At 37.4% G+C, this 22,846-nt stretch overlaps 1 protein-coding gene across 6 annotated transcripts in view; it reads right to left on the bottom strand.

Annotated features, from left to right (window-relative positions):
* The window catches only part of AKAP6 (A-kinase anchoring protein 6), a 527,913-nt gene that overhangs the window by 156,450 nt on the left and 348,617 nt on the right, over positions 1–22,846 (bottom strand). For all 6 annotated transcript variants that reach the window (XM_015453690.4, XM_073997217.1, XM_005561045.5 and 3 more), the window contains one exon: positions 10,419–10,567. In XM_015453690.4, coding sequence (XP_015309176.3) covers positions 10,419–10,567 — 149 coding nt within the window. The remainder of the gene's footprint in view (positions 1–10,418; positions 10,568–22,846) is intronic.

Genomic DNA, 22,846 nt, shown 5'->3' with positions numbered 1-22,846 from the left:
TATTTAGAGGATTCTGTTACACTATCAGGAAGTCAAAGGCTTGTCCAAGTTTTTAGATAATATGCTGGACTAAGTTCTACCCAGGGAAACAGAAAATATTCTGAAGAATTTTAAAATCAGTAGTTGGAATAACAAATGGATAAATGTACTTCAAAAGACAAAGAGATTATTTTTTTAAAAGATAAACCGTCCTATGTTATCATTTGTGTGTTAACAGGGGAATGGATCCAAACCTAATGGCACACTGGTGTGGGTTGGGCAGTTCACCCTTTCATTAAAGGATTACCCTACTCCAGGCCTCACTAGTTTTCTGAGATGTAATAGGCAATATATCAGCAACCTGGAAATAATTGTTTGTTACCAAATCCTAACAAAAGTCTGGTAGCACAATTAATATGAAAAGTTATCCTTTATTGAGGCTGACCCTACCCAGAGAGCGCTATGCTTGGACTACAAGATTTTAGTTACTTATAGAACTGTTCTTACTGAATTGTGCTTTGACATCACTTCTGCAGCCTACATCAAAAAACTGCTTTGGGGATTTGACTTCTCTTGCATGGATGTAGTATCACAGACACCTGTCTCTGCCTTAAAGCACTGCAGTAGAAATTCCTCTCAGGTCTCAACAGCATAAGAAGTTGTGCATCATCTGACACAGATTATTTTTAATCATAGGACATTATGAATTCTCTGATAGATAAAATTTCATTTTATTCTTTGGGTGTGGATAGCCCAGAGCCAAATCATAGCCTTTCTTGAGGACACACATAGGATATACATTTGTTTATTTTCTTACTTTACTTTTGCCTAAATTATTTCAGTCAAACATTTATTCTATTTTACTGTCAAAATTTTTGTAAGTTGACTCAGATCCTTTGTTGAAGGGGATAGGAAAATGAATAAAGGAATACATTTGAAAGAAAAGAGCTAACGTCAGTATACTAAAATGAAGTAAGTGAGATTTGTTTTAGGCGCCTTCTCATTGTCCCTGTTGGCAACTTTCCCCTTTTCCAATGGGCCCCATCAACTCCCCAAAACAGTACAAAAACTGATCATTGTTATCATGAAAGATGTGTGGGGTGTGTGTGTGTGTGTGTGTGTGTATAATATAGTATATATATATTTATATATATAATATAGTGTGTGTGTGTGTGTGTGTGTGTGTGTGTGTGTGTATCTTCATTAGTTGAGTACACTGTTAACTTTGAAGTCATACTTCTCCCAAAAGCATGTTTCTACCTCTCTGGTTTGCCTTTTGTTGGCTCTTGGCATGAATGGCATCAGATCAGTGAAGTGGAAGACTATCTAGGTCTACAATCGATTTAACATATTTCACATTAAAGGGGTATAATATCATGACCCAAGTGAACACATTTCTGCTGGTAAGATTTTTTTGTTTGTTTTAGTCCAGAAAGACCTATTTCAATAATTACATAGTGGTCAGAATATCATTTATCCAGGAAGTAGACAAGCACATTTTGCTCCTTTTCACTGTAGCCTATATTGTTACCTTACTATTTAACAGTTCCAGAGCACAAAAAGGGCCTGAATTGAACACTGATCTTCTATTAGACTGAGGTAAGGCAAGAGTCAAGGGAAGGAAGTAGAAATGCAGGATGGAAATAAGATTTCTTTGGGTTGTCTAGTGATTTAATCTATATGTGAGACTGTTATCAATATTGGCACACATAAGAATAGCATATCATTTTATGGCTGGTGTGCACCAAAAAGAACACACTTTACGTAGCAGTGTTCTAAAAATACCCACTGGGCAGAAATTCAAAATGGTCAGAGTATGTGTGTTTGTAAGAGAGAGAGAGAAAAAACAAGAGAAAGACAGAGAGAGAGAAAGAGAGAGATAGCATGAGAGAGCATGAATATTTTGCATGCTGCTCAACAGAAAACCAGAAAGATTAACCCATGGCAGGAAATCCAGGGTGATTATATCCCTTCTCATTTGGTTAAAGTCATTTGGCGTATCTTATTGTTTAATTAATTTAGATAAACAAATTTGGTCTTTAATCAAGTGATATTTTAAATCGTGATTCATTTGTTTTCACTTGTCAATATCACTTCTCTTTGGGGATGTTATATTTATATATACTTTCACACCCCTCTAGAGGCACTTCTTTTCCTAAAAGAAAATGAACTCATCTTTCCTGCTGAACTTTTAGCCTATAATCCTATTTTAATTTAAAGTTCATTTTATTCAGCCTGTTGTGCTTGGGATTAACCTATATATACTGTTTCCATTTGGGAAGAAAATTTATACTAAACCCTTGTGTGATGAGGGGTGAACTATTCCTGAATTCTCAGACACAAGGCATAAACCTCAACTATATCTCTAGCTGTAGACATTGCCCAATTTCATCCACAGCCAGAGGAAGTCAGGCATACAACTGATGATACTGGAACTTCTCCCACAGGAGTGGAAGTCCCTTAAAAACTCTCTTGGAATCCTTCTAATTCCAGGAAGTGGAGTCAGAAATCACCTCCATGATCTTCTGCTTCAACAGCATCAAACTATTTGCAGTAAACCTCAACACATTCAGATACTCCCCCTACCTAGTTCCTGTCTTATGGCTGAAATCCTCACTCTCCCTCTACATATACCTCTTCTACTTTTTGTTTTATTTATTTCAAATTTTTTATTTTTAATTTTTGTGGGTACATAGTAAGTACATATATTTATGGAGTACATGAACTATTTTGGTACAGAAGTGCAATGAGTAATAATCACATCATGGAAAATTGGGCATCTATCCTCTCAATATTTAGTCTTTGTGTTACAAACAATCCAATTATGCTCTTTTCTTTATTTTAAAATGTACAATAAAGTTATTATTGACTATAGCGCCCCTGTTGTGCTATCAAGTACTATGTCTTATTCATTCTTTGTATTTTATTTTAACCCATTAACCATCTACACCTCCCCCACTCTGATGCCCTAGTACCCTTCCTAGTCTCTAGTAACCATCCATCTCTGTCTCCATGATTTCAACCGTTCTGATTTTTAGATTCCAAAAATAAAGTGAGACCATGCAATCTTTCACTTTTTGTGCTTGGCTAATTTCACTTAACATAATGACCTCCCGTTCCATCATGTTGTTGCAAATGACAGAAGCTCATTCTTTTTTATGGTTGAATAGTACTTCATTGTGTATAAGTGCTACATTTTCTTTATACATTCATCTGTTGATGGGACACTTAAGTTGCTTCCAAAGTTTGACTATTGTGAACAATGCTGCAACAAATATGAGAGTAAAGATATTTCTTCAATATACTGATTTCCTCTCTTTGGAGTATATGTCCAGCAGTGGGATTGCTAGTTTGTATGGTAGCCCTATTTTTAGCTTTTTGAGGAACCTCCAAACTGTTCTCCATAGTGGTTGTATGAATTTAGATTCCCACCAACAGTGTATGAGGGTTCCCTTTTCTTTACATCCTCATCAGCATTTGTTATTGCCTGACTTGAATAAATGCCATTTGAATGGCACAGACCTCTTCTAATGGCTAAAATCTATGCATCTTTTAAGATAGCTCAGATGTTCCCTCCTCCCCCAAGCCTTCTTGACCCCTTTCAGCTGGGCTGGATTAGGCAGCCCTTCTAAGTACTCCCGTAACACTCTATATCTTAAAATTTCCCCCTTCTTAATTAGGTAATTTATTTTTCGAGACATGGTTTCACTCTGTCTCCCAGGTTGGAGGGCAGTGGCGTGATCACAGCTCACTGCAGCCTCAACCACCTGGGCTCAAGCAATCCTCCTGCCTCAACCTGCTAGGTAACTGCGACCATAGGTGCAAACCACCATGCCTAGCTACTTTAAAAATTTTTTGGTAGGTTGCAGGGTCCCGGGGGTCTTACTATGTTGCCCAGGCTGGTCTTGAACTCCCAGGCTCAAATGATCCTCTTGCCTTGGCCTCCCAAAGTTCTGGGATTATAGGCGTGAGCCACTGTGCCCAGCCCTGCCCATTGTTTTATAAGGATGTATCTAAACGTCTCTCTCTCTCACTACACTGAAGACCATGGAGATTAAGTCTCATGTATCTTTTTCATTGCTACCATCTCATACTACTGCCTGCAACACAGTAGTTGGAAAATAAATATTTTTTAACTGATTTTTCATATTATCTACTGCATTCTAGGTATTTTAGATATTTTCCTATCAATTATTGCATTTCCTTTCTCAAAAAAAAAAAAAAAAAACCCATGAAGTACACTAGAATAACGATTCCCATTTTGTAGACTAAGATATTATATCTTGGTGAGATTAAATGTACCAATCAAGGTTCCATAGCTAAAAAGCAGCAGAGAGCTAACTTGAATTCTATTCTTAATTTTTAATCTAGTTGCTCTCTCTTCTCTTAGGAAATTAGACTATAGTGAATGCTTGACTTATCCCTAAAAATAAACATTATTTGTGTAGTTGGAAGCAATCTGAGCAGACTCAATGCAATCTAATATCTAGGATCAGGAGCTTTTACCTATAGCTTCAAGAGATAAAATAATAGTCAACTGTAGTCCTCAATTCCTGTCAATCAAGATATTACCTGGAATTCTCAATGGTGTAGTCTTTATTTTGTAATTCTTGCATATTACAGCAGGAAATACTCTGACTGAAATAAAAATGTTCTGCTTACCTATAGTTTTAAAAATAAGCATTCCTTAAAGACAATGTTATGTTCACCTGGCAGGGAGGGCATAGTTTACCACAAGGTAAATTCTTGGCTCTCTCAGCCTCTGCTACCCCATAGTTACCACACTGTCCTCCATGTTGGCTGAGGAGCCCAAAACATTTCTGACCTCCAGATCTGCTTCCTGGGCTTTTCTTCTTAGATGTTTCAGAGACCATAGAAAGAACTATGTCTCAAATACTCCGCTCTTCCTCCCTCTTACTCTTCCTCTGCATTCCCCTCCTCAGTGAATGCCACATCTGTCTCCTAGAGTGCACGAGTCTGAAATATGGAGGTCCATTCTCAAATAACCCCTCCCTCAACAACCCCATCTACCCAGTGACCAAGGCTTGTCAAAGCAGCTTCTTTCAGTTTCTATTACTGTTGTCTTAGCTCAGGGCCTATTTCTTATTTGAATGACTGGAATAGCCTCGTAACTGAGCATTGTCTAGCCTAGGCCTAATCAATCTATTCTCCACACAGTTAGTAGATAATTGTTGCAAACTACTACTCTAGTCATACTGGGCATCCTTTAGTCATTCCGGCTATTTGCACACACTGCCTCCTCTGTGAGAAACACCCTTCTCATTTCTGACCCTGGGCCATCCTCCATGACACTTCTCTGGAAGGTTTTCCTGATTTCCATATACCTATCACCTTTTGTGTCCCACTGCCTCTATGTCCCCAGTGCCTAACACAGCCTGCACTTAATAGGGGCTAAATAAATATTACATGTTGAATGACACCAAAATCACTTGAATCCAAGTATTCCTGTTTTCTTTCTCTTGGAGCCAATATCTGGGGCATCAGAATGGTTCCTTCTCCCTCACGCTCTTCGTCCCGTGGGCCACTGAGGTTTACTGATACCTTCTGGCTTCAGTTGCCATCTAGTATCCACGTGCTCCGTTAACTGTCAACCCAAAAGTCTTTAATGTCTAAAGTGGTGCTTCTCAAACTTCAGCATTAGATTCACCTGGGAGGGTCTGGGTGTGGTGGCTCACTCCTGTAACCTCAGCACTTTGGAAAGCTGAGGTGGGTGAATCACTTGAGGTTAGGAGTTCGAGACTAGCTTGGGCAACATGATGAAACCCCGTCTCTACTAAAAATATAAAAATTCACCGGGCATTGTGGCGTGCACCTGTAATCCCAGACACTTGAGAGACTGAGGGACAAGAATCACTTGAACCTAGGAGGTGGAGGCTGCAGTGAGCCAAGATCATGCCACTACACTCCAGCTTAGGCAACAGAGCAAGACTTTGTCTCAAAAACAAAAACAAAAAACAAAAGGAAAAAAACAGAATCACCTGGGATGCTTGTTAAACAAAGATTGCTGGTCTCCACCCCTAGACTTTCTAGTTTAATACGTCTGAAGTGGGACCTAGGAATGACATTTCTAACACATTCCTAGGAGATACTGCTGCTGGTGGTCCAGAGACCATACTTTGAAAACCACTGAGGCAATGGTTCTCAACTGCTGGTGAGCATTAGAACCCAATCACTATCATCTACTTCTGCCTACTGAATCGAAATTTTCAGTAGGGTGGGGCAGACAGGCTTTTTTTCTGCTTAAAAGCTCCACAGGTCATCCTGATGCACTATCTTGGTTAAGAACCATGAATTCAATGACTAACTTCTGGATCTGGACTTCACCTTCTTCCAAAGCCTTATTTTTCACACCTCCTTTAACTTCAATCCTCCTCTTCAGTCCTATGAAACAGTAAGCAGTCTGATGATTCCAGACCTTTCCTCCCTTTTAGCCCTGGACCAGTTTTATTTATTCATTCATGCATCCATTCATTCGTTGGGTACCTAGCACTTGCCAGGCATTGCCCCAGATGCAGGAGAGAGTGCAGTGAATATGAGAGATGCAGCCCTGCTTTGTAGAGCTCATCCTGTTTGTTCTAAGCTCCCTAGCATTCTCTGTTTCCCCTTCTCTCTCACTGCACAGATCTGTATCGGCTTCATGCCATAGTCTCTTGCTAGACTGTAAATTCAATGAAGGCAAGGACTGTGGTATGTCTTTGTAGGTGCTCAATATGTGTTTTTCTGGTTAAATTGAAAAGCACTTCTGCTGACCTAGCCCTCTTTCAAAAACCATCTCCAGAGCCTTCTCTCTCTGCTCTTTCCTGACCTGCTCTAATTCTACTTGACACAGTCAGAATTGAGCTCTGCCTTCAATGAGCCCTCCCCTCTTCCCTACACAGATTTCTAACTTGACACTTAAAATGCTTTATTCCACGCTGTTTACAGAGATCTGGTTCCTTCTACCAAACTGTGAGCTTCTGAAATGTAGGAACCATTTCATTTCCACCATTTTAATATCTGTACTTCAAGAGCCTGACATATGGAAAGTACTTTAAAATGTTTGTAAAATTCAGCCTGGGCAACATAGTGAAACTTTGTCTCCACCAAAAATATAAAAATTAGCTGGGCATGGTGCCCCACCCCAGAGTCCCATCGACTCAGGAAGCTGAGGTGGGAGAATCACCTGAGCCAAGGAAGTTGTGGCTGCAGTGAGCCAAGATCACACCACTGCAATCCAGCCTGGACAATGGGAATGAGACCCTATCTCAAAAAAAAAAAAAAAAAAAAAAAATAGTTTGTCAAATTAATGAATGAGTTAATTTTGTTTTGATTTAAAACTGCTCTGCAATGTTTTGCCCCAAACTTCCTTGCGGTTTTAATGAACTCTACTTAAGACTTCCATTTCTCCATAGTAGGAAGATACCTTAATTCAAATTTCATACAGTATGGAATATGCACAACACCAGATTTGGGGGAAAAGCTTATTAAGAATCCAGATAAATCCTTACAGAGAGGGCAAAGAGTGACTTTATAGATTATCTCCTGCATTCTTAACTCAGAGTGCTGACTCGAGGTCTTAACTCCACTTTAAACCTTCTATCCGTGCCTCTCAGTTCTCTCCTTTATATAGACTGAACAAAAGACATGGTTTTTAATCTACACTCAGTTTTGACATCAAGAATGATACTACTTAGCAAATTAAACTGGTTCTTTGAAATTCATTAGAAAAATAAAATCAGATAACCTCTCAATAGGAAAAAGTATCTGAAAAAGAGATGGTTACACTTTACAAAATATACAGAAAGTAAGTGTTCTTGATAAACTATGCTCAGAGTATCATGCCATGCACATAGTAGGCCCTCAATGAATATTTATTGGGTGAAAAAAGGCAACTGGTAAGTGCTTTCACCTAAATTGAAAAGCACTGACTTTTGCTACTGTTGTTTATCACCAGAGACTCACACATTGCAGGTCCCTCCAGGAGCTATGGTTCCACTTTGGGATGCTGGAGCCAGTGCCAAGTGTTTCCCACAGGTGAATAAACTCTGTTACTAGAACTCATACAGCCTCATGTATGTTCAGGGAAATCCTCCTACCACATATATTCATAACTGCTAACCACACAATTCAGAGTTGTATAATATATAAGCTGTGATATATCACCTTGATATATAACTTTTTGTCAGGCTAAAGTGGTTATAAATTCATTTCTAAAAGTTATTTTGGCTACATAAAATTCTCAGAAACTTAAGATCACCATTCAGTGTAGCAGCTCAGTCTTCCCTGGGGTAGTCTTATTCATTTTTCAACTACATTAGTACATATAATCTTTTTAGCACGCTTGTAGGCATGAGAAGGAAATAAAATGACATGAACTGTATCACCAACTTAATTTTCTCTTTAGTGTATTGGATATCTGCATGTGGAATGAAGATCCTTGAAAGCCCACACCATTCCCACAATTACTTATTGGAAACAATGTTCATTCTATGTAACAAAAAGAATGATTAATGAAGTTTATGTATCATTGGAGCAGATAATTTTACAAAGCTACTTTCTTAAGGCTTTAGAATTAAGGATTTGACTGTGGGAACAGAGAGTTTTAAGGGCAGGACACCCCAGATAACCTCACCCACATACATTTCTCAAACAATGCTTTTCTGTATGTAAACAGAAAATAGAAAGGAGTATATGGTTTTTGTCCTTAGTATTAAATAGCTGGCTTTCTTTCAGGACACTCTTAAATTTCTGCACAATGCACAGCCTTCAGCACCCCAAGGAGCATAAACAAAGGATATCACGCAAGTTCACCTACTCCCACTTCACAGAACAATGCTTGTTGTTAACTAAGCAATTCCCAGGGCAGATTTATGATTTGTGGAGCCCAGAGTGAGTGCTCAGGTTGGGTCCCTGGAATCCGGGGTCAGAAGCACGTGGTGCTGCTCAATCCCCAGGGCTTTTACAAAACATTAAAATGTGACCTAAAGTTTGTGCTTGCATGTACACCAGAGGCTCTTTAGGCATTTAGAGAAATTAAAGCACATTAAGGCCTCAAAGCAGTTTATTGTTCATGCTTCGAGATTTAACTTTTTCTTTCTTATTTGCTGCTATGTTTTTCCTCTGGTGAATAAATGACTACTGAATCAAGTAAGATGAATTGACTACATATATAACATGTCTCACGTATTAAAATATACTGATAGAGCAACAAGTTATAGAAATAGGTAAATGTGAAAACTTGAAAATTCCCTTTTCATTTCCTAAACAGAATTACGACTCTGAATGACTAAGAATACAGGAGTTATTTCCTGTATTCTTAGACACTGGGTTTTTATAATAAGAAAGAATTTTTCTTCAGTGTACTTAATTTATCCCAAAACTTTACATGAGGATTGTAGTTCCAGTCAGAACTATAAGCACTTAAAAAAAATAAATGCAAACAAGTGCTTGAAAAGGCTTCTTTCCTCTTGTCACTTTAAGAAATATTTTGGCTAGAGTTACATCCCATAGGTTTATATAATACTATTAACATGTAATGTAACTTTGGGGAATAATTTCTCCTTTGTGTTGTCTGGTACAAGTCTAAAAGTAAAATAGGTTACTGTTTCCATTTTTATGAGCATAACTATTATCAAATTATTAATACTATGAAATAATCCAATTTCATCACTACTCTTTTACTCTCTAAAATCACCTATTAAATATTACAATTGGGCTGGAAAAAAAGAAAAAAATATATGTGTATATACATATACATATATAGAGAGACAATGTTCACATCATTTTAAAAGTCATTTGGAATTATCTAAATATGTGACTTAACTGTTCAATAGTATGAATAGTTAGTATAATATAAATACAGCCATATGTCCCAGGCTGAATGAAATTGTTGATGGGTCAGTGAAGGTGTTGGGTCCTCTCACATACTATAGACAATTCAAGAGCTAGCCTATTCCAATTGACTTCATGTGAAGCTAAGTGGCTAACCCATGGTCTCTAAACAATTATTACATTTCTACATTATTCAGGAAAATTATGTTCTACCAAGTTTCCAGTGTGGTTCTGGTGTTTAAAAGTCCTCAAATAGGCTTTAAAATAAATTGTGAAATCTGAAAAAGAGCGAACGCAAGGAAAAAATAATTTATAAAGAAGACAGATCAATACTAAAGGCACATTGTAGTCACAAAAACACTTATAAAATCACAACGCTGTATTTTAAAAATTAATAATGAGTCAGAAAGTTCTGGATTAGATGGCAGAGGCTGATGAAATCCAGTCTTCAATTCTTGCACAAATGGAAAATAACATAAATGCCTAGTCTACTGAGCTTCTCCTTGTCTGTTAGCTAGAGAGGAAATACCTTCCTAACACCTACCAGTGGAAAATCATTGAAAAAGTAGATTAGTGAGAATAAAACAACAAAAAGAATAGTTCCCTACCCATTGCTTCCCACTGAATGAACTTTTGACATATCAGCAAACTCTTCTTTTCGCTTGCTGCTGCTGGTATACTGCTCGCTGTACAGCTTGAGGGACATCTGCTCAACAGCATCTCTTTGTGCTTCCAGGTAGCATAGTTGAACCTCAGCCTGGAAAGAGAAACAAAGAGAAATTGCTGTTTTAATCCAGAAGGAATGCATTTCAAGTGAGGTGTAACAGCTCAAAGAATGGGAATTCTTCACATCATTATACCGCTTCTTTTCGAGTTGGATTTAATGGGATCAGTTGGGCATATTACAGAATTATATTTTAGATCTGAATCTTATAAGTTCTTCCTTAAAATATGACCTGAATAAATGAACCCTCAGAAGACTCTGTAAATATCACAAAATATCCCTGAGATCATAATACTGTATGATAAAACTTTACATAAAAATTCTGTGAAATTCCTTAATAATATTCTTCCTTATATTGTCACATATGTAACACTTATTTTTTAAAAATCCCTCTCCAACTCACACATTTGCATGGACACATATTCTAAATGCTTCTCTATTATTTTCCCTATGGACAATAAAGAAGCCTAGTGTTAATTCCAGTACCTCTTCAATAATCACAATAGACTTTATTACATTTTTTGGTTGTCTGTGTTACTGTCTTAATAATTTTAAAGTAATGCAAATAGTGATTTTGCTTACATGCAGGTATGAATTGTTAAATCTTTCATACTTAGGGCTCACTGCAGTAAAGGAGAGGTAGTAAGTTCACCATGCTGTTTTCTATCAAACCAAGGCCAAAAGAATGCTGAATAATATTTGGCATGAAACTGTATTGAATAGATGCTTTATTTATTGCAGCTGTTCTGATCCCTGTGGCTTTCAGGTTCCCTAGAACACCAGATGAGACCGAGAATGATATCTTCTCAGGGGCATGCTTGGCCATGGTAAAGGGAAGGGAGCAATGCTGAGTTCATGTACATTGTAGACCAAAGGACTCTTCTTTTAGTGTGCTTCACTAAATCCAAGCATGTCCATTAACACTTCTCATAAACCTTAAAATCGCTACTTTACAATTTTATTATATATTCTAGGAAAAACATTTCTGGGTCAGCTGTTAAGTAATTGCCAGAGTTCTGTAACATGTAAGAAGAAAAGTCGGGTCAGACATGACCTTCTACTCTTAGTATCCACAGCTGACCAAGGCCTTTTGCCTGATCTCTAGTTTTACAGCCTCAACTATGGAGAAAAAGTGAATATTATAAAGTGGCAGCTGCTTAAATTCCAAATTAGTACTCTATAAAGGAAATGGGTAGCCTATGAAAAAATGAGGTCTTGCAGGCCGGGTGCAGTGACGCATGCCTGTAATCTCAGCACTTTGGGAGGCTGAGGTGGGTGGATCACTTGAGATCAGGAGTTCGAGACCAGCCTGACCAACCTGGCGAAACACCATCTCTACTGAAAATACAAAAATTACCCAGGTGCATGTCTGTAGTCCCAGCTACTTGGGAGGCTGAGGCAGGAGAATCACTTGCACATGGGAGACAGAGGTTGCAGTGAGCCAAGATTGCTTGACTACACTTTAGCCTGGGCAACAAAGTGAGACATTGTCTCAATTTAAAAAAAGAAAAGAAAAAAAGAAAAATGAGGTCTCAAACCATTCTAGAATTCCTATGTTGTTGCTTTTTATAAGTACTTAATTATGAATGCTCTGGGTTGCTGAGAAAGAATTTAAAGAAACACTGTTAAAATAACTATAGTTATATAATTGAAGTTTCAGAAATCAGATCAAAACTGCAGTCTATTTGTTGGTTCATGTGAGCTGCTCTTGCCCAAAATAATTGACTTGAATAAGAAGACACTCAATTGGATTAAGAACTATGTCAAACACTATAAACAAAGGATAATGTTATATGGAGTACATTCAGTTGGGAGTAGGGGGTATGGCTGGCGGGAAGGCACAAAGAAAATGCTAGATCTAGTGATGTTAGTATCTTTATTGATGATGTGGAAAAGGAGGTATGCAGAATGTTAACAGCACATATAGAAGACTGCCAACTAAGAGGTTTGCAAATATCACGGAACCTGAAAGAATGATAACTACTGATGAAATAATGTTTTATTTTTAAAAGGATAAAACTAAATGTAAAAAGTCAACAATAAGAAACACAACAGAAGAAATCTTTTAGAAGAACATATAAATTTTTATGAGATAAATGAGATTACAGAGATATTGAGCAATAGTCAAAGAACTTAAGAACAATACTCCTCCAAAATGCCACCACTTTACTTCCAATGCAAAGCCACAGAGTTTAATGAGTATTATAGCCACACTAAGTATTCCACTGACCCAATTAGAATAATGCATTTGTGCCATTAGGCGCCAAAGGACATGTTTGATATCTAAAGGTTCCTGTTAGTTTTTAACCATCCTAAGTCACAAGCTGGACCATGGTTCATTCTGCATAGTGACCTCATAAATGTGTGCCACTGGTCACAAAAAGGATCATAAACAGAGAAGCCAACTTCATATAGACTCAACACCAGTACAGAAAAATAATCTGCATTCATCACTGTGATCCTCAGCCATTTCTGTGTACAAAGAGATATACTTCACATATGACAGGGATATATGAAAAGAAATTCAGAGAACAAAGCTGAGAGTAACTCCAAAAATAGTCACCTTACAAAATGATTGAAATGTTATAATCTATGACTTTTATTGCATAATACCTCACAAGCATTTGGCAAAGGAAATTTCCCTGCACTAACAAGGAGATGAATTAGATGGCACAGGTCTTTCTTATCCATCTCTATTTCTATTTCTGTTTTCAGTGATTCATTCCTAAATGAGATGATAAAAATAGAACCAAAGTAGTTCCTCCTGCTAAGGTTGAATGGCTTTGCCAGTCTAAATCTCTCTGCAGACTGTCTTAACTTTTTTCTCATATTCTATCTTAGTCCAAAGATAGAAAGAGTTAAAGAAAACTTAGTCCTTTAGAAACAGTAACACAATCTCTGGTTAAAAAAAAAATTATTAGCATCTGTAACAGTGGATACTTTAAAAAGTTACTATATTTTACAAATGGAAACTTAGCACAATTAAATAATATTTAAGATGCACAATGAAAATAATTTGGCAACTTACTCATTAAATAGGGGGTTGGGGAAGAAGACTCGGTGATGGAATCTCCTCTTCCCTTCTAGGTCACTAAAAGACCCATGATACCATCAACAGAAGTAGGAGTATACTCCTGTATAGGAAGAGCAGTTCAAGTGGATGGGAGATATCATCTGGATTTGAATCTATCAGTTTAAGGTACTGGTGGGATGCTCAGAATGAGATGTTCAGCAAGCAGGTGGAAATATTAGGACTGAAATACAAACCTATAGGCAATGGCTGCCATTAGGAGGTGAAGTGAGAATGCCATGGGAGAGAGTAGACGATGAGAAGAGAAAAAAGATCAGTTTTCACTTACTCTGGTCTAGGCCTTCATTATCATTGGCTTACCCAATGTAATGGATTCTCAGTCATTCTCCCTCCCAAAATTCATTTTATTTATTGTTCAATGATCTTTTTGAATCACAGTTGAGATCACTGGTGTATTGTCTGTGGGCTCGATTCTGGGCCACTTTTCTCTATATACTCTCTTCCATGGCTTTAAATGTCAACTAAGTAGTAATGCCTTCCAATCCTCTTCTCTAAGCTGCATACTTACATACCAACCAGTCACCTGACATCGCTGCTCGGGTTTCTTTAGACTTTACTACTTAAAACAGAACTCTTCATCCTCATCTTTACCACATCCCCCAAACCTTTCTGTACTTAGGCCTTTAAATAGAATAAAACCTTTCCTTTTAAATAAATGGTACTGTGTATTGTTCATGTCAGAAACCTGAGAGTCATTGTTGACTCTTCCTCTTCTTCATTTCCTTTAGCAGGTTATTCCCTAAGTTGTTGAGTCCTCTTCTAAAATGTCTCTCCAGTCTCTTTCTCCAATCGGCACTGCTGCCAGCCTAGTCCAAGCTTTCATCATCTTTCACCCGCAGTACAGCAAATATATTCTAACATGTATCTCTCTGCACTCATTCCTAGACCCCTAATCTCTTCGCTTACAGTGGCCCAAGTAGTCTTTATAAAACAGGAGCTGGTTTTAGACTGCATTCAGACCCAAAAAACAAAATTCTCCCCATGGCCTAGGATATTTGGTTCCTGCTGACCTTAGACCACGTTTTCTACCAGTCTCCCTCTTGATCACCATGCCCCTGTCATCCTTGCCTTGTTTCAACACTTTAAATATTCTAGTTCTTTTAACAGCCTGTTCTTGCCTCAGGGCCTTTGCACATATTGTTCCATTTCACTAGAACATTATCTTGCTAATGTCTTCTCATCTTTCCAGCTCTCAGCTGACACGCTACTTCTCAAAAAGGCCTTGCCTAACTTATCAAAACTAGATCCATTCTATTTTTCCTCTATTTCAGATACAGATTAATTTCCTTCATAACACATACCAAAATTTAAAATTCTTGCATTTGCTGGTTTACATTTTTTTCTGTCCCTTTTTCTAGACTCCAAACTCCATAAAGGATTGTTTCTGTCTCCTTTGCCATTTTGCATTCCCAGTACCCTGGCAATATCCGGAACATGACAGGGGCTCAGTAAATAATTGTTCAATGGATGAGTTGTACATTCTTGCATTCATCCATTCATTTATTATTATTATTATTATTTTGAGATGGAGTCTCACTCTATTGCCCAAGTTGGAGTGCAGTGGCATGATCTTGGCTCACTGCAACCTCTACCTCCCAGGTTCAAGCGAATCTCCTACCTCAGCCTCCCAAGTAGCTGGGATTACAGATGCCTGCTGCCACGCCCAGCTAATTTTTATATTTTTAGTAGAGATGGGGTTTCACCATGTTGGCCAGGCTAGTCTTGAATTCCTGGACTCAGGTGATCCACCTGCCTCGGCCTCCCAAAATGCTGGGATTACAGGCATAAGCCACCACACCTGGCTGCATTCATCCATTTATTACTCATATGTTTACTGAGACCTTCTCATGTCTCAAGAACTATACTAAGAACTGTGGGAACAGGGAAGAAGAAAACTTAGTTACTTCTCCTGAGGCACTGCAGTGTGGTAGAAGGGAGAGCCATGCCAACAGATAACTACAAGTGTACAAGTGAAATTATTGTAGGGAAGGATGAGAAATAAAAATAATTTATTGTTTGAAGGTGGGGGTTTAGGGTAGGGAGCAAAGGCTTGACAGAAGTGGCATTGGAGCCAAAACTGAGATAATGGGTCTGACCTTGTCAGGTGAAATTTGTACACCATCTTGGCCACAATGAAGTGCCAGTGGAAGCTATTGTCATTTCTGTGATGGCCTTAATCTTCCTCTATCTCTCTTTTTCTGTCATGACAAGATAGTGCCTAATGGATTAGTCCAAATAGCTGGTATAGCTCCTACTGGCTGGTGTACTTGGAGAAAGTTGCATTGAGAACTTGAATCAGCAGTTCCTATCAGGCTGGATGCCCACTATACCAAATAGTGGGAATGTCTAAGAGATTCTAGTAACTAGTACCTCTGGTAAACTTTTAACATAATATTATGGACTGAATTATGTCCCCTCACTCCCAAATTCCTATGTTGAAGCCCTAACCCCCAATGTGACTATATTTGCAGATAGAATCTTTAAGAAGGCAATAAAGGTTAAACGAGGTCACAAGGGTGGGGTCCCAATCCAACAGGATTGGTGTCCTTATAAGGAGAGGAAGAGATACCAGAAGTGTGCGTGCACAGAGGAACAGCCATATGAGAACGTAGCAAGAAGGCGGCCATCTGTGAGCCAAGGAGAGAGGCTTCACCTGAAATCAAACCTGCAAACACCTTGATCTTGGACTTCTAACCTCCAGAACTGTGAGAAATAATTTCTGCTGTTTAGCCACCTAGTCTGTGGTATTTTGTTATGGCAGCCTAATCATGTTAGAAATGCTGCCTTCTCATCTGAGATTTAATACACTTGCTTTGCTACTTATCAATAATAGCATGTTTCTCCCCTTTATTTTGTATGCATTTAGCACCTAAATCATTAGGGGTACTCCTTTTCAAATTCAGACTACAAATTAATCATTAATAATTTAATAAGGACACAAAATGCAGTTTGTTAAAATATTTTATGGAAATTTGGCTTGGTATGTGGTGACCCAGATTCAATGCCTGGATCATTACTCAATCATATACTTCCCTCTGATCTTGTGTGTGTAAGTAATAATAACTGTATAACATATTTTGGGGAGGAAATTTCAGTCAATCTAATCATTTTGAAGGATTAAACACATAATCACTTTTATAATCACATATAGACATAATGCTTTATCTTTGTCCTAAAAAGCAATTTTTAGTTTGCTTTTTGCTAATTTGACTGATTTATCACTTCATGTCCTGGAATTCTTTATTGGGTTAAGCATCCTGATGAATATTAAAATCAATTTTACTTTTTCTTAACTCATACCATTGTAGATCTCCCTGTTCACTCATACTAGACTTCATAGTTCTCACCACATCTACTACTGCCTATCTGCATCTGGGTCCACGTCCTCTGCTATTCCTTCTGTTTCTACAGAAGCTGTCCACATTTCTAAGGCTAATCCCTTGCACTTTGGTACCAGACTTTCCTGACCTACACAAAGATAATCACCCCCCAAAATTGCCTTTCTTTCCTGCATCAAGTTTTTTTTTTCTCTACTGTATTATTCCTATTGCACATTAGCCCAAAAAATGCTGTTGTTTTTCCAATGGTAAAAAACAATACGGAGAGAAAAAGAAAAATAATCCATTGCCACTAATCTATCTTCTAGCCATTTTTCCATTTCTCTGTTCTCCATTATAGCAAAAACACTTTTACTTTAATTATTTATACTTGCTATTTACAATCTCTCTCCTCTTTCTCTCTTGAACACACTCCAATCAGATTTTGGTCCACATTCCTCATGCAGTGGTCAGTCTTTGGTCCTCAACCTAGTCTAGCCTGCTTCAGCGGGGCTGGTGGGTGTGCTCTTGGGGCATTTGCTTGTGTTTGCATGACAGCTCAGTCCCTCATTTCTCTCAGGTCTTTGCTGAAATATCCTCTTGCATCCAAGACTTCCCTGACCTGCTACTTAAAAACTACAACTCACCCCCATCCCTAGAAATCCCTATCCTCCTTCCTGCATACTTATCACAGGTAGCCAAACATGTTGCTTTTTTTTATACTGTCCATCTTCCCTCAGTGAACTGAAAGCTCTATGAGGGCACGAGGTTTTGTTTGTGTTTACTGCTGTATCCCTAGCACCCAGCACAGCATATGTGATAAGACACTCTATACAAATTGAATAAATTTTACTGAGTTTGAACATCTAAAATGGTTTAAAATGTACAAAGAAATAAAACAGATAGTTTGAAGGTGAAGTCTCAGCTTCATTCAAAAAACTGTTGGCTTTATTCTCCCTTAAGGAGACTTTTTTCTTTGACAGAAAATAAAATAATTGAAATATAGAACTTGTTTACTATTCTTCCTAGAAAAAAAAAGAAAAAAAAAAAAAAAAGCTTCCGAAATTCATGAGCCATTTGGGCTTTTGGAGGAGACACCAACAATGGCAGAGTTTGTATTTGGAAGAGTCCACACTAGTTCAAGATCACAGGGATCCTTCAATATAATGGGAGGAAACCCTACTTTTTTGGTAATCATTTTGTTACTTGGGGACATTTTCCTTCTTTTACTACAAAATCTTTTTTACCTTGAATGCAGTATATCTAAGCACCTGTCTTTTCCTTTGCTTCCTTACAAAAATACTACGTTTCCCTTCTTTCCTCCTAATAGTATCCCCTTTAGCAACTAGTCCAGAATGCTTCCTTCTTCTGGAAAGACCTTCAGGTCTCAAGACCCTCATGGGCCCTGCCAAGGAATTCCAGGTTTATTAGAATCTACACTTGGTGCTATGGTCTGGCTGTGTCCCCACCCAAATCTCATCCTGAATTGTAGTTCCCATAATCCCCATGTATCATGGGAGGGATCCAAAGGGAGGTAATTTAATCCTGGGGGCAGTTACCCTCTGCTATTCTTGTGATAGTGAGTTCTCATGGGATCTGATGGTTTCATAAGCGGCTTTTTGTTTTTTGAGACACAGTCTCACTCTATCATCCAGGCTGCTATGCAGTGGCATGATCTTGGCTCACTGCAACCTCCGCCTCCTGGGATCAAGACATTCTCTTGCCTCAGCCTCCCCAGCAGCTGGGATTACAAGCACCTGCCACCCCACCTAGCTAAGTTTTGTATTTTTAATAGACACAGGGTTTCAACATGTTGACCAGGCTGGTCTCAAACTCCTGACCTCAAGTGATCTGCCCACCTCAGCCTCCCAAATTGCTGGGATTACAGGAGTGAGCCACTGTGCCTGCCCACTTTTCCCCCTTTTGCTTGGCACTTCTCCTTGCTGCTGCCATGTGAAGAAAGACGTATTTACTTTCCTTTCTGCCATGATTGTAAGTTTCCTGAGGCCTCCCCAGCCATGCTGAACTGTGAGTCAATTAAGCCTCTTTCCTTTAAAAATTATTCATTCTTGGGTATGTCTATTAGCAGCGTGAGAATGGATGAATACACTTGGAAATATCTACTATTTGGTTTGGCAGAGTGCACATACTCATTCCAGAATTTAGAATTACTACCTTTCCACTGCTTTTTTCTAAGATCATCTTTATTTTGTGTGTTTTTGCTTTTGTTGTCATTGTTGGTGGTTCATAATTTCCTAAAATAACTCACCTTATTCTAAGTGCACTTCCTTTGTCCAGAAACAAACTTCTTCAGGCATTTATTCACATACCATGATTAGCTACATTCTGGCTAAATACAAATAACATTTGGTATTACAATGAATGAGAATCTCATGTTGTTCTTCTAGTCCTGCATGGATGCCAAAGCTTCCTTCTACAGAATCAGAGCAGGGAGTCATAGGACTAAAGGAGCAATGTATTTATTTGGAGTAAAATTGATTCAGGGCCTTCATTTATTCATTCAACAAATACATCTTGAGTGTCTCTTAGGGGTAAGATATTGTGCATGATACAAACAAATCTAGAACAGACACAGTATCAACCCTCAGGGAATATATAATCTTTAATCACAGAAAAACTGTACTACATAATAGTAGCTCAAATATTCATTCAAGGGTAAGACCAATATTATACTTCAAAAATATTGCCGGGCCGGGTACAGTGGCTCACACCTGTAATCCCAACACTTTGGGAGGCCGAGGCAGGTGGAACACAAGGTCAGGAGATTGAGACCATCCCGGCTAACACAGGGAAACTCCGTCTCTACTAAAAAAAATACAAAAAATTAGCCAGGCATGGTGGCGGGTGCCTGTAGTCCCAGTTACTCGGGAGGCTGAGGCAGGAGAATGGTGTGAACCTGGGAGGCGGAGCTTGCAGTGAGCTGAGATCACAGCACTGCACTCCAGCCTGGGCGACAGAGCGAGACTCTGTCTCAAAAAAAAAAAAAAAAAAAAATATATATATATATATATATAGCCAAAGAAGCACTTACTAAGTTTGTTGGAATGTTATTTTTATTATTGTATAAGAGAGTTATAAAAGTATTAAAAAATATAAATATCTTCCCTTGTCAAAAATTTATATATCAAAAACTTAATAAAGAATCTCAAAGCTATTTCAATATTATTACTCAGCAAAGACCACTGCATATACTAATCTTTGCACATTAGGATATAAAACTAATCATAAAACTGATCATAAAACTAATATCACAAGACTAATCATAATCACAAAACTAATCATAAAACTGATCATATTGGCAGTTACAAAAAAACCTAGCCTTAGGTTCTCAAGGTTTATTTGTAGACCTCCTGTCTAACAAAGTCAGGACAACTGCAAAAGATAAATGATTTAAGTAAAAAAAAAATATTACTTTAAAAATTCATTTTTATTTCTTTGGACCTGTTGTTTGCAAATTAATAGAAACATTCACTACAATGTTTAGGAAATTCAATTTTAAAGCTGCATCATTAATGATATTTGTTAAATGGTAAACATTTAAACAAAAAGTTGAGAAATTAACATTAACACCATTTCCATTATTTCTTCTTTTTGTGCATAAAGAAAAACATCCTTTCCTCCATTTTAATGACAGATGAGATGTTTATTAAAAATAACAACAAAACACCTCCACCTAACAAACATGAAGAACAAATATATCAAACAAACATATCAAACAACTGCATTTGTGAAGAGCTTTTATCTACCACTACCCTCTCCTTTTTGTAATGCATGTAGTTAAAAATCATTAAAAATTCAGCATTTTATGTCATGATCTAGGGTGGGAAGGGAGTGCAATTATACTGTGTGAACTGAAGAGGATGATTAGAATTTTTGATGTCACTCCATTACTGTTTCCTTGGCAAATCTCTGCACAATAACATAGGCATCCTCTGCTTATATTCTATGGCAGCATCCTTATTCTCATCTTCTAAATTCCTCTACAGCAAATCGTTATTTACTTTCTGGTAGAAACTAAACATCAAAGATGTAAAATAGGAAGATAGTTTCTCTTGCCCTGCAGAACTGGCACTTCCTTCCTAAGTACTACTATGCTGGCAAATGCTGTTATTAACTCTATGACTGCAAGACGTGCACACTAGTTCCTTTGAAATTCTATAAAATAGTTGTCCTTAAGTGGTGATAGACAGAAAAGAATGAAGCAGGAACAACAAGAATTACTTTACATACTAATAATAACAATTTAGTTATCAAAACAGAACCAAACAAGTGTGCCTTTATACTGTTCTTTTAAAAATTTAGGCTCCTAGGGTTCTAATAATCAGGACCTATGGTTCAGGAATGCACAGTAGCACTCAGCTCAGTGCCTATATCCTCATTTCAAAGAGAATCATTCAAACCGACATCTACCCTGTCAAGAATCTCGACTTTGAGCTGCTAATGTAGAATAAAAATCAATATAAATTTTGATCATTTGATGAATATTTACTTCTTTCTTTAGTGTTTGGGGATTTAGAATTGAAAAGTGCTGAATCAAGTCATTTTATTTTTTTGTGTTTGTGCCAACACCAATTTACTACCCTCCAGAAAGTTCCTGAACAAGATGTCTCAGGTGGCAAGCATGTTGGTTTTTCCTGTCAATCATAACAGTGTGTCAGTAGGGAACCATAAGCATTTCCCTTTCATACTCTTAGTGTTCCAAAAAGGAATATTTTGATTACTTCCTTGGAAAAGGTAAACTTTCTCATTTAGCCACACTACTGTAAACCTGGGTGTCTGTTGTTTTTGGCATTCAGCTGAGCCTAAATTGATACAATCTATTAAAAGTTAAACACCCCATTTTAGGCTCTGAGGGTCATGCACAATAAACAGAATTTACAAATGGGTTCCTCTACAAGCACAATTCAGTATTACCCTCAAAACAAAGAGCTTTTATAGAAGCTGCTATATTTCTCCATGCATTTTCTGAAAAATAACAAGAAAATATCAACTGACTGCTCTAATTAGCAGACAGACTTCACAATAAAAAAGACTTTACAGTTTTATTATAAATGAAAAGAAAATGCACTACAGACAAATGACATTTAAAAAGCTTAGCAATCAAAATATGATTCCTATGTAAGGCTAGTTACATGAGTAGAGGAGCATACCACCATTTTCATTATAATTTCATATCTGTAGCAAAAGATTACTATTCTTACAAAATAATTCCATAGTGATTTTTAAAATGATGGTCTTTTCCAATCTGAAAAAAGCCTAAATTAATTGCAAACACCAAAAATGTAAGATATCCTCATAAAAAAATCTTATATATGACATAGTGGCATAACACTCTATATTAAGGATGCATTTTTGATGGTTCCTTATAAATTAAATAAAAATGACAGCAGCTGCCTTTCTCAAGAATGACATACCCCTGGACAATCACTAGATATTATGTAGACAGATGTTTTAAATAAAATAAAGTATTTAGATTGCTAGATATGAAGGCAATTATAGGATGTCTTTGTTAAATTACATTTTTCATTTTTGTGAGGGGAAAAAAAGAATTGTCCTGGAAACAGTACCAACAGGAAATGATCCTATATCTAAAACAGCTGGAGACTGTAACTAATATAAATTTACTTGAAAATAAAAATGCTGTGTGCCTCTGGAGACATGCAGTAACATGCCATAAAAACAGATGAGAATATAAAAGTATTTAAAAAGGAGAAAATACATTTTATCTAGATATTACACTGAGATGTGAGCCACTGATAAATGACAAATATACAAAGATGAAGAAAAGAGAGAAAATCAGATGAGCCATTTTAAAACTTATAATAGATATTTTATTTAAAACTATATTTGTAGAAAATATCAAAAATATTTTTCTTAGAAAAT

Source organism: Macaca fascicularis, chromosome 7 (genome assembly GCF_037993035.2).
Source record: "Macaca fascicularis isolate 582-1 chromosome 7, T2T-MFA8v1.1".
Lineage (NCBI taxonomy): Eukaryota > Metazoa > Chordata > Mammalia > Primates > Cercopithecidae > Macaca > Macaca fascicularis.
Note: the sequence above shows the minus strand (reverse complement) of the source record. Positions and strands in the feature narration are given on the sequence as shown.